A 16,591-nucleotide genomic window follows, 5' to 3' on the forward strand; every position below is an offset into this window, starting at 1 on the left:
CTTATGCTAAAAAGGGGCCCTAGCTGTCGAGTATTTAATGGGCTGTTTTTGGCACTTTCGGGACACCTCCGGCTACCGGGCTATTTTGGGGTACGTGCGGGGCCCGCGGTGACTTTAACTTGGACTTATATTCAACCCGCGACCCTGTAACAAATGACGCCGTGAGCTAACCGTGCGAGCACCAAGCGGTACCCCCCGTACCCGGCAGTCCACCGGGACATATCTGTGGCTTCGGGGCCCGGCCGGGGCTACATCCCCGACAGGACCTAAGCATTACATCTAATTAGTTGAAAGGACCCTCTATATGATGCCGTCGCTATTTTCAACTTTTACACAATTCGTGTCATGTATACAAGACTGAATATAGCTTTTAGTCGATGCGAACTCAATAACTCCAGCTTAGATTTACGGGAAACATCAACAAACGACGGCACTCTTGAGTCTATTTTTAGACGTGTACCGTGAAAATGACCTTTCACTTGGCGTAATCTTCTTTGCAAGCCTAAAGAATGTTAAGTGGTTTTTACTCGTTCAGCCGAAGTCACAAGAGGTACTGTCAGACGGGATGGGCAGATCACAAGTTGTCTTGGTATTTTGACGTTTGTGTTTCTGTCTGGGGTGATATCTAAGGCCTTTTTTCCCCTTTGTCTCTTTGGAAAGGGAGAATTAGGGCCTCGAAATATAAATACAAGTTTTGAGTTTTGATGCAAAGTAGAACAGTGGCTGCAAAGACTTCTGAAAGCTTCATAATAGCCGTACTGTCAAGCTCCTTTTAACATGAAGTTCAATACTAGATGTCGTGATTTTTCAAATATTGAAATATTATCTATTTTTCGCCTCAAGGAACGCAAAACATCAACACGAAAGTGTAAGGCCAAAGGCTTGATTCAACTCTAATGACGCTTCCTTTAATCAAATTTCATTGCACCACAGCGAATCAAGACTACGATTTCGTTTTCAGAAATATAAACGGTATGCAGCTCAAACGGCATACTGTGATTTAGGACCTTGTCCAGTTTGGGACCTTTTTGTACGTAGAGAAGTTTCCAGAGACTTCCACCTAGAGTCTCCAAGCAGAGGTTTCGGTCGGGGGGCTTGGAGTGACCGGGAAATTTAGACCCAATACACAGTGGTAATATTTTCTGGACTTACGACAACGACGTACGACAACGTCTTTGACGTACGTCGCCCTTTTCCCTGGGTGTGTATCGGCCCCGCGCGACGGACGTCAGGCATTTATGGCCCGTACGACTTCGTCATACGTTCATCTTGGAGGTAACTCTGAGTCTCCCTCCCACCACCTTGGTAGAAACGGGTAGAAACTCTAAACTTCCGTGGCAGACTTAGCAGCTACTTACAAAACGGCCTTAACGTGTCAAAGTAATTAGATTTAAAAGGCTTGATGCGTTCCGTTCTGTGCAAAGGTGGGGGGAGGGAGACTCTAAAAATTAGGTGGAGGGAGGGGGGTAATAAACATCGCGGCAACTCTCTGCTTGGAGAAAAACTTCCACCCGCCCCGGGTTTCTGTGAAAGGTGCAGACCCGTACGCACGTGTGATGTTCAAATAAACCCATGTCTGCCGATGGAATGTCCACAGTACGCAGCATCTGACTTCTCTCTCCATCACGTTCCCTTTCGTGTCGACACCCGGTGACGTCACAAAACAGGATGTTCGCACGTCGTCCAAGACGTCACTTACGGAATGTGTATTTACACTTAAAGTCTCTCTCCTCCCCTCCTTCGACTTATAAGTCCAGCCCGTAGGATCTTGACCAATGGTGCGACCGTTTCTTAAAAGTTTTTCGAGTTGAGCACACTTGGGTCCTGTCGTGTGCAAAGTCGAAATTGGCAGAATGGGAGGAGCCATAAAAGGCGTATTTGGCAGACTTTTCAGACTCCACTGCAGTAGAAGACGCCACCGCGCACTCACACAGCTAAAGCCGTCTTAAAGAGATCGCCGGAATTCCTCCTTAACGAAAAGATGAACCAAGGGCCGACGTACGGATTGAGCGCTAAGGTGGCGCAAAAGGTAGGCAGTTCCTTTGATGTAGCTCCCTGCGAAGGTGTGTCAGATGGCGAGGGCGTTTACGTTTTTTTCTCCCTTGACTTGTGATCCAAATCTGACGCGTCTGCGTTGATGTTTATATCAGTGTCACTTTTCCTTAACCGTTAGCGACTTCTAGATAACTGCAAGACGATCTAAACTTCTGTCGATTGATTGACTTCCTAGTTCTGCAATTTAGTTCATAGTCCCAAAAACGCAATAGAATTGCTTTTTTTTCTGTATATGCAGAACTTTAGGCAGATAACAATCGGCTAGTGTTAGGCGGTTTTGTTAACGTTACGGGTTAGAAAGGTGAGTTCCCCCGAGAATAAAACTCGGGTAGCAAGCTTACGTGACGGAAATTCGGGCTCAGTCTGCGGTATGTCTACTGACGCACTTGTGTCCGGCGACTCCAGCCAATAAGAACCCAACGCTGCGACTCTACCTAAAGGTGTATACATTACTTGCGTCTCAAGTTAAATCGCAGAGGGTAAGGCTGTAGCGGTGTGTTATGTAACTGTACCGGTGTATGGCTCAAGCTTCATGCTAGGAGAAGGCTTGCGGTGTGGTGGGACCAGAGACTGTAGCAGGTGTATACGAAGATGTCTTTCCGCGCTAGACCGTCAGGTTTGAACGCCTCCATTGCTAGAAAGGTAAGCGGCAGAAGTAGCTGTGAGAATTCCACTTATCTCATAGACCGAAAGTATCCAGTCTGCAGAATTGGGACCAAGGCCAAACCATTGCGTGCTTGAACGTACGGTAACCTGTTTTTGATTACTCTCGGTGTCAGCTGATCTTAAAATAACTGTCGCGAAAAGAGAAGGAACCGTCGGGCCAATGACAGGGTAGTGAGTGAGACCACACAACTGGCCAGGGCCAATACAGTCCGCTCTATTTGTTCCGAACTGTCGAAACGCCTTGGATCAGATTTGGACGTCAGCCAGCCTGTACTATTTGGTGACAAACTTTTAATTGTTGTGGGACATCTGGAATGTAATAGAAGACATAAAAGTTGACCAAACATTACTTCAACAGGCAAAACAACTGTGAGTTTTGGATACATTGCTCTAAACACGATGGTGGTAACATCCATTAACATTAATCCGTCGGTTACATAAATCCGCCACTTTGAAACACAGCGGGTTTGAGAGATCTCTATTGCAGCACCCCCTAGGTATGCACAGGCTAGATATACAGGAGTGCATTACTGGGGGACGTTGGGTTGGAGATCTGTTTTGGATGTATCTTTTCTGGGTGGCGGAATTATGTACCATGGTAGAATTATGTTAGTATATATGTTACATTTGTCCCGCCATTCTTCCTTCGATATCTATTTGAAGTGAAGAAAACTCTTTTTAGAAAATACAGACCATGCAGTAAGGATTTGTTCTTTCCCTCGTGTACTACGGATCTGTTTTACAAATCCTTAGTTGCGAGATCTGTAAACGTTTTGCTTTGAAGAACCGACATCCAAGTACCGATTTCCTTTGCATATCTGATTAGTTTACACCATGGCTGAAAAATATAAACTGTTTCAAAGAATCTCACAAACCATTTAAATCTCCGTCTTTTCTTTTCAAAGGAGTAAAATCTCCCAACGGGAATAGTAGTTTATTTGTGGACATACTCGTATATACAGTAGTTCCATTTGTAGACATAGAGTCCTGTCGCTTGCACTAATCACATAATGGGAATTCGAATCTTATCAGCCCTCCTGTCTAATGTCTAAACCTATAATGAAGATGTCAGTCTTAGCTTCTATGACGGATGCCTGTTTACAACATCTGACCATGTTATCAGTGATCCGTACTCCCACGGACCGCTCAGCCGTGTAAATATTTGGTTTCCAGACAGCTCAGCGTATCTTGTACTCACGCGGATTTGTGACAAACTATACCTAAACAGAACTGGAAAATTAGACGTATCCTTAAATCAATCCTCTTGGTGATTGATAAACTGTTGAAAAGGTTCATTAATCTACCCCATAAGATGCCATCTTGTTGATATGAAATTGTTACAATAGAAATTCCATGAAACTGATTCGAGTCTTTATAAGCTACAGTAGTTGGCATCTTTACGTCCTGCACCACTATATTTGGAACTTCGAATCCCTGGCCTGCTAGTAATGGAAAACATGTCTTAACCGTTTGCTCTCCTTTTTAACCACTGATCTAGACACTTCAATGTACTTAACCTGAATTCGAACTTAAGACTGCCGTGTGACGCAATCCAAGAGGAATGTACCCTTAACAGAGCTGTCACAGATAACACAGTGGTGGCTGAAATTTACAAGAGAAGAATAACAAAAGGCCAAGCGATAGATAAAACACAATAGCTAATCTACTACTAATGCCCTTAAGTTAAGAAGATAGTATTTGTAATCGCTGAAGTTTTAATTAAAAGATGTTAGCATATGCTTCGTGTCTTCAACGGCTAGTAGATTTCTTAAAGAACTTCGTGCTTGTCCGACGTCTTGACTGAATCAGCATAAGACAGGATGGAGAAGACATCTTGGTAAATTACGATCATGACTACTTGAGATTGTCTTTTAATGGTAAACATAACCTTATCAAACTGGGCCAGAGCCATGATTTAGGCATTCCACAGTGAACTGAAATCTACCGCATACGTAGGCCTGCGCTTACCAAGGAATGTAAACGTCCTAAAAGCCTTTCTATTTTCAGAAAACACTAAATCCTTTAGGTCAAAAACAAAGCAAGCACGTTCACAGAAAGTTGATAACACGAAAATAGAAATATATAAATCCATAGAAAGTAAAAGAAATCTTACGCCAAAAATAGTTACTCAAGCAACTGGATACAATTTTGAAAAAGTCAGACGTTTCAGACAGCATCCGCTGTCTTTCGCCAGTGACTCAGGAATCTTAAAAGAAATCTTCCTTTAAAACATGACAATCAATCAATCAATCAATCAATCAATCATCCGCGGGCACCAACTGCTGATTCTCAATACCTCGAGTTGGCTCCGTATCTGGTAACCTCTAGTCCTCTAAGTGTGACGACGAGTATCACAATATGATCTATGAAACCAAGTCAATGATTGGCATAACTCTGTAAGTCGCTGTCATACATGATGCAAAGCAAGTTCTGACTGTTTTCCCCCTATCCAGATTGCGGGAAAGAGGGACCTCCAGAGAGAGTCAGAGGCCCAGGCGTGGATCGAGGAGCTGATTGGTGAGAAGTTTCCGGAGGGCGTGGCTTACGAGGACGCCCTGAAGGATGGCGTCATCCTCTGCAAGTAAGTTCAGCTTTGGATTTAACAATAAAAGAATACCCGTACACAATGTAGATGCCAATGTAATCCATAGGGAGTAAAGTTTATGTGTGTTTGAGAGGGGGTACATTGTGCATCAATCAAGGTTAGACATCCAGGTATTGCATAATACAAAACAAATTATTCCAGATAGCATCCATTTAAGTCACTGATGAAAGATAATATATGTTCTCTGAAACGCCTTACTTTTAAAAGAATTTATCCAGTTTCTTGATTTATTTGGAACATTGTAAATTTAACCAAGACAGCAGTATTGTAACTTATAAAGTGTAAGACCTTGCTTTTTATCAGACATAATGTTTCCTTTTCTGCTCTCCAGGCTAATCAATGTGCTGGTTCCTGGTTCAGTCAAGAGGGTGAATGCACAGAAGATGCCCTTCAAGCAGGTCTGTGTCCTCTTTTAGCTGAAATATGCATAGATTAACTATCATTTAGATACTCTTGATAATCAGGCAGGCGGCAGCCAGACATACGTACATGTATAAATATAAAAGAATCTATAGCTTCCCTCTTTACCACAGTGAAAACGGAAATACCGGCATTGTTTTTGGTTTGTTTGTTTGTCTTGGTATGTGTGCAATTTTGTCGTTGCTTGTCCACACTAGCTGGTCTGGATCCAAGGTTGGGAATGACAGTGGAAATGGTGTAACTGGAGACTTGCAGGATGAGAGCGCTGGTTAGGCCTGGGTTCAAGGTCGCACTTGAAGCAAAATGCATAGACTGCCGTGGCAAGAAATTCATGAAAACTCTAAATATTTCCCAGAAGGTATGAGATCTTTGATTTCTTGTTACAGATGGAGAACATCGGGAACTTCCTGACAGCAGTGCAAGGATATGGCGTCCCTGCGTCTGACCTGTTCCAGACTGTGGACTTGTACGAGAGGCGAAACATCCCCGCCGTTACACAGTGTTTCTTCGCAATGGGTCGTGTGGTGAGTTAGACATCAAATAACACTCAACACTAATCTACAAGATGTAAGGCTTTGTCCAGTTTTTTTTCATGTTTTTTTGCTACATAAAGGCATCTAACAAGAAAAAAAAGACACAAAAACAAGCCAAAGCCATACATCTGCCATTCAACTGGAGACTAAGCTGATGCTACTACGTATTGATCATATTGTTACCACTCTAAAACAAACAAAATAAATCCATTTGCTCCTTCCTAACAGATTGAATTAAACATGATTTAACTAATACCCAATAGGCTTTTCAAGAAATGATAATTCTAAAAATATGTGGAGTGCTATTTACAAAATCTGTGCATGTTACTGAACATGATTTCCCACTTACATGTATTAACTATGCTTGCACGAAATCCTAACACCCACAGGCCCAGACTAAACCAGGGTACGAAGGCCCCATCATCGGGCCCAGGCAAGCCGCGAGGAACGAGCGCGAGTTCTCGGAGGAACAACTGAGACAGGGCGAAGCCGTCATCAGTCTCCAGTACGGTAGTAACAAGGGCGCGACGCAAGCTGGCCAGAACTTCGGACTCACTCGACACATGTAAACTAACCAGGAATGACACACGAGCTAACTCACATGGAAGACCAAGGAAACTCTAACTCTACTTGCTGTCCATTCGGTATAGGAAAAGTTATTGATTAAGCTGTTCATTTCATTTTTGAGTAACATATTTGTAAGAGAACTATGATTGCCCATTCCAATAGTGTATTAAAACTAGGTTATGCGGTTTCCAAGTTAACTTGTTGTATTGTAAAAGTCATAACAGTCAGTTTATCCGTTTGTGAGGTTTTAGTTAAAAAGATGTTTACTTGCTGTAATCAGAAATATCCTCTACATTTAGTTCATTTGTGCCGATATCATAACAAACTCCTGATATAGCAAGGAAGCTTTTGCTAGTAAATGATACATTAACGTTACATGTTCTCATGACAATGAAACTAAGACAGCTTACACTGTGGAATATGTTTCATGGGTGCTTTTGAACAAACTCGTCCGGAAGAATTTCTTTAATATCTTCAATGTAATACCATAAAGCTTGCATTGCTTTCATCATGCAAGGCAGATGGCTGTCATTAGACACTCAAGAACTGAGTCAGCTTTTCCTTTTATAGGAAAGATAGTTTTACTGGAATCAAGAGTTTTTCATCACTAAACATAACAATAAATCCATCTTACCATCTTATCCATTGATTGACTGTGTAATTCTTTTAAAGATATCCTTCCTTTCCTGTGAAACACATGTATTTCAAACAATGTCTCTGAATGTAGGCACAAACAAAGACAGACTACTATGGGCCTATGTTTGGACCGAAGCCTTCCGAAGAAAACATCCGCCTGTTCACGGAGGAACAACTCATGGAGGGCAGGAAAGAGGTCAGCCTCCAGATGGGCTCCAACAAGTTTGCCAACCAGTCAGGCCTGAACTTTGGTGTGAGACGCCAGGTTACATAAGAAGAGCCCAGCGGCAATGCTATAGATAGTGTTAGATACAATGTAGATTATTCTTCTTCCAGGGGAAGTTGATTTTTTTTCAAGAGAAGCTCTATTGATGAACCATACTCAGAAATGTGCACGTAAATAAGACATATAGTTAAATCTGTTATAGTCTATTCATCGGAAAGAATCACATGAATTTCTTCTCTGAAATTTCACGCTCTTAGCTGAAACATACACTGCCTCGATAAAGATTAGAATTGCATATCTGTTTTTTCTGGACCTGTGCCATCCTTTCAATTGAGAAGTATTGGCACAAAGAATTAGAGTAACTCAGCAACCAGAAATCTACTGCATACTATTCCTGGAGAAGTTTGCTATAAAAGGAAACACTATAAGAAATGCAACTGCCTTTAGCAGAAGTTCTGCCTTCAGATCTGCAATTTTCCTGATAGAGATGTCACTGAGTATACTTTAGACAGATGACAGAAAATCAACAGCCCTTACAAATCTGCCCAACTGAACACAAACATCACCATGTAGGGTACAGTGTTGTGAACTGGCAATGGTCCATGGGAGAAGGAATGCTCATATTTGCCAAGGGTAGTGACTCCTTAAGGCATGTGCAAAGGAATGTCTTGGCAAGATGTGGAGAATTCCTTGCAAGACGTGACCTTTGTTTTCACCCGTCACTTGAAGAAGGTTTGACCACTGCTGTCGGAGGTATGGGAGGGAGGAAAAGTCACAGCTTGTCTCAAGATGTGTGGGACATCTTTTTACACTGGTCAAATGCATTCTTAACCTTCTCCCTGCTGCCTAACTCTGTAACCAATAGGGACTTGGGTGACAAACGACAACTTCAGTGTGCTAAGGGTTAAGGAAATGTATGGGAAGACAAAAGTGTCCATTGCCGACAATGCCCGAAAAGGTACCTATCATATATCACATGTTTTCTTCATGTGAACTAAAGTAATAGTTTTGTAAAACAACATTTTTTTACAGCAGACAGGCTAAGCAACCTCTTCTGATTTATTGTTCAAAACAATTTCTCTCTTCCTTGATATTGATCAAACATAAACAAATGTATAACAATCCATATTACAATAAAGTCAACAATGACAAACTACAGCTATAAATTCAACACACATAGATACATAAAGTTGCATATCTGCTGCTTAATGTACATGACTATGTTTGCAATACTACAGACAAAAATCTACCAAGTGTAGGAAATATATGGTGAATAGCACAAAACTAGTGATACAGTTATATACAACTTCCGTACATGTACATGCACATGTACGTACACGATACAGTGATATCAAACTACATATACTTTCATCTCAATTTTCAGTTTCAGTGGTACAAAATGTATGTACAAGAACACTTCAATCTTGTGGACTGGAAACATCTGTTTATACATCTGCATACTTCTCGCATAGCTTAAGACAAGAATGCCTCTGATCACTGACATTTGAGGTACAACCACTGACACATACTTTGCACAGACTATTCTTGGCTCATGGTATTTTGCCTCAAGAAACTGATTTCCCTTTTCACCTGTGTAAAGGCTTCAACCAAGATTATTGTTGGAAAATCTTGGCAGGTGAGAATGAGCACCTGAGTAAAAGTGGCACTGATCCAAGGGTTTTGTGCTTCAAGATCGGAGAGAACGATCCACGCAGATTTGTTTCAGCACTAAGCCAACAAAAACTTGGGTGGTTTGCTGATAAAAGATGAGAGCTAAGTGCTATGTTGAGACATTAAGGGATCAGAAAGGTTACAGTTGTCTATATAATCTGACATCAAGGAAGTGTATGAAATTACATAAACTATCTTATGATTTGACAGTTTTGGGCCTATGATTGGTAATGTCGGTTACTACAAAACATTTCTGTGCATATTTACATCTATAGCAAAGATTAATATTGAAGATGACACTTTGTTCCGATTATTGGAGATCATGTACAGGTAAGAGTAAGAGGATTACACCATTTCTGAAGCATCTACATTTGTACAAGCAATCAAATGCCACCTGTTTTAACAGGCATTTCTGAAACTAGTTAAGAGTATGAAATATGTGACTAATGTAAGTTGGACAAACTGACTATGTGCTACACTTGGTTGAGAATATAAAAGTTTAGAGGTCAAACTTCTTCAAGATGGCGTCGTGTCTTCTCTGGAGTTCTACACGTTTCTTGAGGTGGGAGAACTTGAAGTCTCGAGAGAGAGAAGTGATGGCAGTGCTGGGTCTTTCATGGCCTGAGGTGGTCGACAGCTGGGCTTCATTCTACAACAATCCCAAACACACGCAGCATTAATTACCTGTCCGTACAAGTCCTCAAGGTGTGATTAAAGGAGCAAAGGTTATGAGAAGTGTCACCATACATCTTCCAGAGCAAGGTGACATAAGTAGTATGCAAGGGCTGCGTTATCGTTGGATGTAGATCCAATGTTAAGTCTTAAATTGACTTTGACTTACAAGAAATCGTAATGTTCTGTCAAAGTTTCATGAAACAGGCTCTAAATCAAAATTGTTTACAGTTATTGTAAATTGTACTATATCATATATATTGTATATGATCAGAAATAGGCATATTTTAAAATTAATTGTTTGTAGCAGTGTAAAATGTCTTTTAAATAGTTAACTTGATGAGATTTGTTTGAAAAACAGGAAAAAATCTCTCAAAAATAAATGAGTTGAAACATTGGACTTGGCAAAAGATCGAAATTTATGAAAGAAGTTCATGATAACTCCAGAAGTATCACTTCCTAAAGAAAACAAAGATTAGAAGAATTCCTTGTCCCACAAATCCTCAGCACATCCCCTTTGTAAATTGTCTCCTGCCAAATCTTGAACCTGGCTCATGACCTTTTTTGGCATGCCCAGGATTCCTGCCCATATTTGGACAAATAGGGCAGATGGGAAGGCAGGAAGTACATCACACCAACTGAAATACCTCGCTAATTATTTCTTTTGGACAGAGTTCAAGTACAGAACTGGCTCATGTTTTCTCATCAAACATTATGTCACAACGAAAAGGTAGTCAACATGATTTGAAACAGATATCTTAAGAAAAAACAAACTACCTTTTGTATTGAGAAAAATCACATACATTTTATTGTAACAGCATGAAACTTGCAACCAAAACCTTACCTTCTGCACCAAAGGGCATAAACCAACACCTAAAGGATTTTTTATTCACAAACCTCACTCAACAACGTTATAACATAGCTGCAAGGTTGTGATTTCAAAATAAGCTTGACCGCACAAAATATGCACAGAAGAGTCAGCTGAGAGGTAATTTGTGACCGTGACTCCAGATGGCTCCAGCCAGACAACACAAGTTTGTTTTAACAAGAAGTCAGACAGGTCACGGAAGCTGTGCCAAACTTCTCAGGAATCTACAGGAAATTCCAAACCTGTCATACCTTGACACCACCATCTCCTGACCCTATCTCATTAAGATGATCCTTACAATTTGTAAAATGATACATTTCAAGATGAAATATGCTTTGATTGGGTGAGGGGATGTTTTGAGGGTAGTGAGGGTATGCTGGTTGTCACTGCTGGATGACAGATGTGTTTCAAACACCTCACGCACTTGTCACTGTAAATCCAATGGGGATCTGAGATACATACAGGTGGTGGGTAGGAGTCTAATATTGGGAAAAATGATTGTCTAGGATGACTTGTACTCCAATATCAACAGCTGGCAGAGTGTCTAGTCCCACTTTCAGAAGTTACTGAAATTTTATACTTGATCGTTCCATGTGGGTTTTTTTTTAATTTGGGATTGTATTTCTTCCTAAAATATACTGGTAGGATATGTATTTGTGTTCAGCCTTACCTCAGATGATGGAAACAATGACTGCTTGATGAAAGGACCCCTCGTAGGTTTTTCTTTCTCCCTATTACAACACAGAACAACACTTATAAATATAACAACAGACAAAACATCTAAGGCACAAAAGAACAACAGCCAAAACAAAATCCAAGGACAGCAAAGACATACAGAAAAAACAAGTCGTTTTCACACCTGTTGGTAGCTTTATTCTCATAACCATTTCTTCGGAGTGCTGAGCCAAAGTTAGTGGTGGTGTTCTCAGCGGATGGGCCCCATTGTCTAGAAAGCCCTAGAGGAGTAGCCTTAGCCAGGGGTGTAGCTCTCGCGAGTGGAGTGGCTTTAGCCAACGGAGTGGCTTTAGCCAGTGGAGTAGCTTTAGCCATAGGAGTAGCCCTCAGACTTGGCGTTCCAAAAGACAACTGCTGCTTGCCCACAGGTGTGGCTGCAGCGAAGCTGGGAAGGCCGACCGCGGTGAGCTGTTTCGTCCTGGGTGTGGCCGTTATGGTCATCTTTGCCAGCATGGAGGGCAGGTCAGCTGTCGTTAGGCTGGACTTTGGCTTGGTGACAGGCTGGTGTAACAAAGAGAAGGTAGATACTTTGTTAGCAACATTTTAACAGATCATTTTGTCAAATATACAATCCATAATTCGGGGTTTTTTCTAGAAAAATTAAACAAGAGGGAGCACACACACTATGTATTTATGGAAGAATCAATTGCTGAGTGAAGGCTGTATGCTGGATATTAAGCTAAAATCTGAATTTGACAAGGGGGCGCTGGGCTGAAACAAGAGGGTGCAGCGCCCCTCTTTCCTGATTTAGATGAACCCCTGCATATTATATTAATGACAAGACATACTGTACTAAGAGTAGACCAGATAGTAAGAGATTAGATCTTGTCATATATCGGTTGTAAATATGGCTGTTAGTTATCTCAATTCTATAGCAGCAAAATGACTTACTGTTGGTGGCTGCATGTCTGGCTTGCTTTTCCTCATCGGTGTGCATCTGTTCCTCTCAGCAAGTGACTTGAACCCACTAAAGGATATCAGTTCCTCCTGGTAGTAACAAAACAGAGTAGAAGAAAGCGTTGTTACTACATTTGTTTTTTCGTTCATTTGATCAGACCCTTGTAGTGCCTTGTGGCACATAGGGCAGCAAGTTTCCTTGCTGTTTCACTAGCAGGGTATATTTTTAGAAGGGGGGATTGCTAGCCCTTCCCATGTTACTACATTTGTTCATGTAGGTAAATCTAACAGTCAGTTAAAAAATAATTTCTAGCTCTAAACATTTTTCGCATCTTTCATCTTGGGTGGCATCCACCAATTTGTAATTGTATTATATCTATTAGTATTGCTGGTACATGTACCAATTCACATCAATTTGCCTTGTTTGACCAATGATGCAAACTACTCCCCATACCTGTAGGTTCCTTTTCTTGGGCACATTAGCCTGTGCCTGTGAGTTCTCCTTGTCTTCAGCTTCTGTTTCTGCAGTCTTCACATCTGCAGCACGCTGTAACTTTGGTCCCCAGGCAATTGTTCTCTCTGGATAATACAAAAAAATCATTAATAAGAGTAATTCATACGCCAGTTACAAAATGTAAGTTGTCTTGCTTCAAAGCTAAAGTACATAAAAACAGGCTTCATTCAAAGACCTTATATTCTAAATTTTCATCATATTTCTGTAAGTTGTAGCATAGTGTAACTGACCTGAGTCTTCTAGCCCTGTAGATGGATGAAGTGATGACCCAGCAGAAGGGAAGCCAGGAACTCCAGGGGGATACCTATATGGATGGTAACATCAAATCTTAGTATGGCACTAATTTCAACACCACATTATTTTCGTCTTTTCCAGGGCTAAATTTTCGGCTCTGTGGTAGGATTTAGTAAAAAAGTATTATCAAGTATACATTTGTAATTTGTATTGCACCCATGTTTCCTTACCTGTTGTCTTCTTGACAGTCAGCAGCCATGTCTAGTTCTTCCTCCAGCCGTATGACAACAGAGTCCCTCTGCCCCCTGCTACCTTGTACCGGGGGACTCTGGGCCACCAGCTTTCTCCACTTCTCGTCTTCCGGACTCCTCTTCTTCTCCCGACCATGTGTTTCCAAGCTGCTTGTGTCAATGTCCTTGTTCACCTTGTTGGACATGTTATAAGTCATTTCTGTGTCCGTTCTAGCTGTGCTTGTATACATGTTACTTGAACCACCTTGACAGGGAGCCCTCTCTTTGCTGTTGTCCTCTGGGGATATTGTTGGCCTCTGTAGGTTTGCATGTGAACCGTTAGTTGCAGAAGGGACATACGGAGATCTTGGTATTTCCGTTCCCTGGGGTATGCTTACTGGGGTTGCCTCAGGTTCCACGCCAAGAGGGGCGGAGCTCAAGGTGTAGGTTCCCCTCCGAGCGCTACGAGGTGTACGTGTTTTCCTTCTTCCCGGCGGCGTCTCGCTGTCTCGCCTGTCCTTCTTCAGGATATCGTTTGCCCTGTTCCATGTCTCGCCCTCGGGTGTCACTTTGGCCTCCTGTACTTTCCTCATGATGACTCCTGAAGACTTGGTGCAGGGTGGTTTCTTCTCCCTGGTAACGTTGGGGGTGAGGGCCTGGGCCTCAGGGGGTTGTGTCATCAGCTCATCTGTTTGGCCGTCGGGTGGGCTTCTGGGTAGTTCTTTGCCTCGAAATGCCGAACCTCTTGGAAGAGGAGTGCCCTACATTGGCAAAAAGAGAGAAATTTTCACTTATTAATGATTCAGGTGGACAGGAAAAATTAATATATTTGTTGTTTCTTTTACATAGAAAACATCAAAGGAACGAGGCAGAACCTACACTGGCTATAGACATATATGTGTACCTAAAACAAAACCATGACCTAAAAAATAAATGGTACCAAAGAACTGCATGTGTAAATACAACGCCAAGGTAAAGCAATTTCCACCAAGTCCATTCAGTGAACTGTGATAATAATAGTACTGATACTCACCCCCACAAGTTTCAGCTGTTTTGTGTTCAGTGGTGTTTCTGCAGCTTTTTTGACAGATGCTGACTTTGACTCTGCACCGGAAAGAACTGGTTTGGCTGGTTCTTTAGAGAGGGACTTACTACCTTTGGTGGGAGTGTTGCTGTTTGTGGCCACAGATTTGTTCTGTATGGAGAAAAAGAGATGACAGATCAGAACATGAAATCAAAATCATAGAATTAGAATGAAAAAATACATCTGACATAAGTTACTAATTCTATAGCACTCGGTAGTGAAATAAAGTTCTGAACTGCTATTGCCATGATGCCATAAAAGATAACCAAGAAAACCCTATAGTATATATTACTAGTACTGTACATGTATAACTTTTACTAGTATAAGAAAAAAAGATCAATTCTGTTGTAATACCCACTGCCTCCAAAGAAGAAGTCAATCCCCAGACAGCAATGTATGAAGAAACATTAGATAGATCTTTAGTTAAGACTACTCTTTTTTAAACCTTTTTTTAAAATTATATCTGTGTAAGTGTTCCCTTACAATTAGCCTTCGGGCACGAGTTTGCAACAAAATATTTGCATTGTTTCTACAATGTACAATGGTACTACTAGAAGTACATGCACACATGAACACACCATATACCACCATAAATTGCACACCCCAGGTGCCACACACAAACATCACAGATTCACACACTACAGACCATGCAAACAAATCACAGATGCACACCCTAAGTGCCACACACACACACACATATCACAGATGCACACCCTACATGCCACACACACACACACATAATGATATCACAGATGCACACCCTACGTGCCACACACACATATCACAGATGCACACCCTAGGTGCCACACACGCACATCACAGATGCACACCCTATGTGCCACGCACCTGTCTAGCAGGTGAGTTCTCCTTGTCTGTCTCACACTCGCTGCTGTGGTGCCGTCTGCGCTGCTGTAACTCCTGCAGGCGGCGGTGCTTCACGGCCTGGCGCTGCTTCTGGTACAGCGAGGCGCCGAGGCGAGACTCCAGCTTCTCCAGAACCGCTCCCATGATCCTCCCCAGCTTGTGCTTGGCGGGGTCGAGGTCTGAGGGCTGCTTCATCAGGTAACCGATGTCCATCAGACGCAGGTACCTGTGTGCAGACAGGGAAGCAGGAAAATAAGATTACATACCATACAGGTACTAGTGCATCAACCATTTGGTATCACTTTCACAAATGCTGGAGGAAATCTAGCTTCGGTGCTAGTTTTTTTTTTTTTGTCATGTACATTGTATTTACAGGTAAACATATCCAAGTGAGTACATCAGCATCCTGTTGATTTTATCAAAGCCCAAAAAATAAGCACTGCTTGCAAAATGCATACTAGTACTAGTAGTAAGATTATAAACTTGTAGAAAAGAGATTATTTGTTGTTGTTGTTGCAGATCATAATGATCATTAAAAAATATGAGACATTAACAACAAATTTGTTCTACAGATTACACTATAAAATCATTAATTATACAATGATGCCTGACAAAATGATACATTTGTCCTCAAAGATCTATCTGAAATTAAAATGGGCATAACAATTAACATAAATATATACATTTTTTTGGTTTCTCCACTGCTCCATAAACACTTGTTGTTGTTGTTGTCCTTGTTTAACGTCTATTATATCGCTCGACGTGGTCTCTTGGTGCTGGGTTACGCTTGGTTCAGCTATGAGTCAATTGTCTCTCTAGGTATTCAGCTCTTGGTGACTTGAAATACATGCAAATTTGTCTTAGAACTGTGACCCCACGCTAACAAACAACTCACCTTGCGATCGTCTTCCCGTTCTTCACATCACTCTGTGAGCGCACGTCCCACGTCCAGCTCGAATCGTACAGCGAAAACAGGTGACACAACACCTCCGCCGCCTCCTTCTTCGTCCATTCGTGCAACTTCTTCCCTCTCGCTCTCTTTTCTCCCAGATCTTCCAGCTTCTTGATCAACGCTTCCTCTACAGCAGCCATTTTGGAAATCGACAAGTTCAAA

At 41.7% G+C, this 16,591-nt stretch overlaps 2 protein-coding genes across 3 annotated transcripts; one reads left to right on the forward strand and one right to left on the reverse strand.

Annotated features, from left to right (window-relative positions):
* Positions 1-1,792: 1,792 nt before the first annotated feature.
* Positions 1,793-7,487, forward strand: LOC136436146 (myophilin-like). Of its 2 annotated transcripts, none has more exons than XM_066429933.1 (5): positions 1,793-2,029; positions 5,175-5,302; positions 5,658-5,724; positions 6,133-6,270; positions 6,669-7,487. In XM_066429933.1, the coding sequence occupies exons 1-5, from the start codon at positions 1,982-1,984 to the stop codon at positions 6,846-6,848; spliced, it is 561 nt and encodes a 186-aa protein (XP_066286030.1). In that variant the 5' UTR covers positions 1,793-1,981; the 3' UTR covers positions 6,849-7,487. The 2 variants fall into 2 exon arrangements, with proteins under 2 accessions (XP_066286030.1, XP_066286021.1); XM_066429924.1 differs by lacking the exon at positions 1,793-2,029 and adding an exon at positions 2,506-2,697.
* Positions 7,488-8,749: 1,262 nt separating this feature from the next.
* On the reverse strand, positions 8,750-16,569 carry LOC136436116 (nucleolar and coiled-body phosphoprotein 1-like). Its single transcript, XM_066429862.1, has 10 exons — positions 16,373-16,569; positions 15,460-15,703; positions 14,563-14,724; positions 13,530-14,290; positions 13,296-13,369; positions 13,006-13,130; positions 12,546-12,641; positions 11,779-12,155; positions 11,590-11,650; positions 8,750-10,028 (listed from the first exon to the last, which is right to left on the reverse strand). Exons 1-10 carry the CDS (start codon positions 16,567-16,569, stop codon positions 9,879-9,881), a joined length of 2,247 nt encoding a protein of 748 aa, XP_066285959.1. The 3' UTR covers positions 8,750-9,878.
* Positions 16,570-16,591: the final 22 nt, after the last annotated feature.

Source organism: Branchiostoma lanceolatum, chromosome 1 (assembly GCF_035083965.1).
Source record: "Branchiostoma lanceolatum isolate klBraLanc5 chromosome 1, klBraLanc5.hap2, whole genome shotgun sequence".
In the NCBI taxonomy this organism is placed as follows: Eukaryota; Metazoa; Chordata; class Leptocardii; order Amphioxiformes; family Branchiostomatidae; genus Branchiostoma; species Branchiostoma lanceolatum.

Bases quoted from the DNA above. Each gene is read 5' to 3' on its own strand.
- LOC136436146 (XM_066429924.1), top strand. From the start codon at position 2,647: ATGTCTTTCCGCGCTAGACCGTCAGGTTTGAACGCCTCCATTGCTAGA. The intron at 5,725-6,132 runs GTCTGTGTCCTC...TTCTTGTTACAG, and splicing joins AGAAGATGCCCTTCAAGCAG to ATGGAGAACATCGGGAACTT. The intron at 6,271-6,668 runs GTGAGTTAGACA...TAACACCCACAG, and splicing joins TCTTCGCAATGGGTCGTGTG to GCCCAGACTAAACCAGGGTA.
- LOC136436116 (XM_066429862.1), bottom strand. From the start codon at position 16,569: ATGGCTGCTGTAGAGGAAGCGTTGATCAAGAAGCTGGAAGATCTGGGA. The intron at 13,131-13,295 runs GTCAGTTACACT...TGTATTATCCAG, and splicing joins TACAGGGCTAGAAGACTCAG to AGAGAACAATTGCCTGGGGA. The intron at 10,029-11,589 runs GTAAGGCTGAAC...GGATTGTTGTAG, and splicing joins CATTGTTTCCATCATCTGAG to AATGAAGCCCAGCTGTCGAC.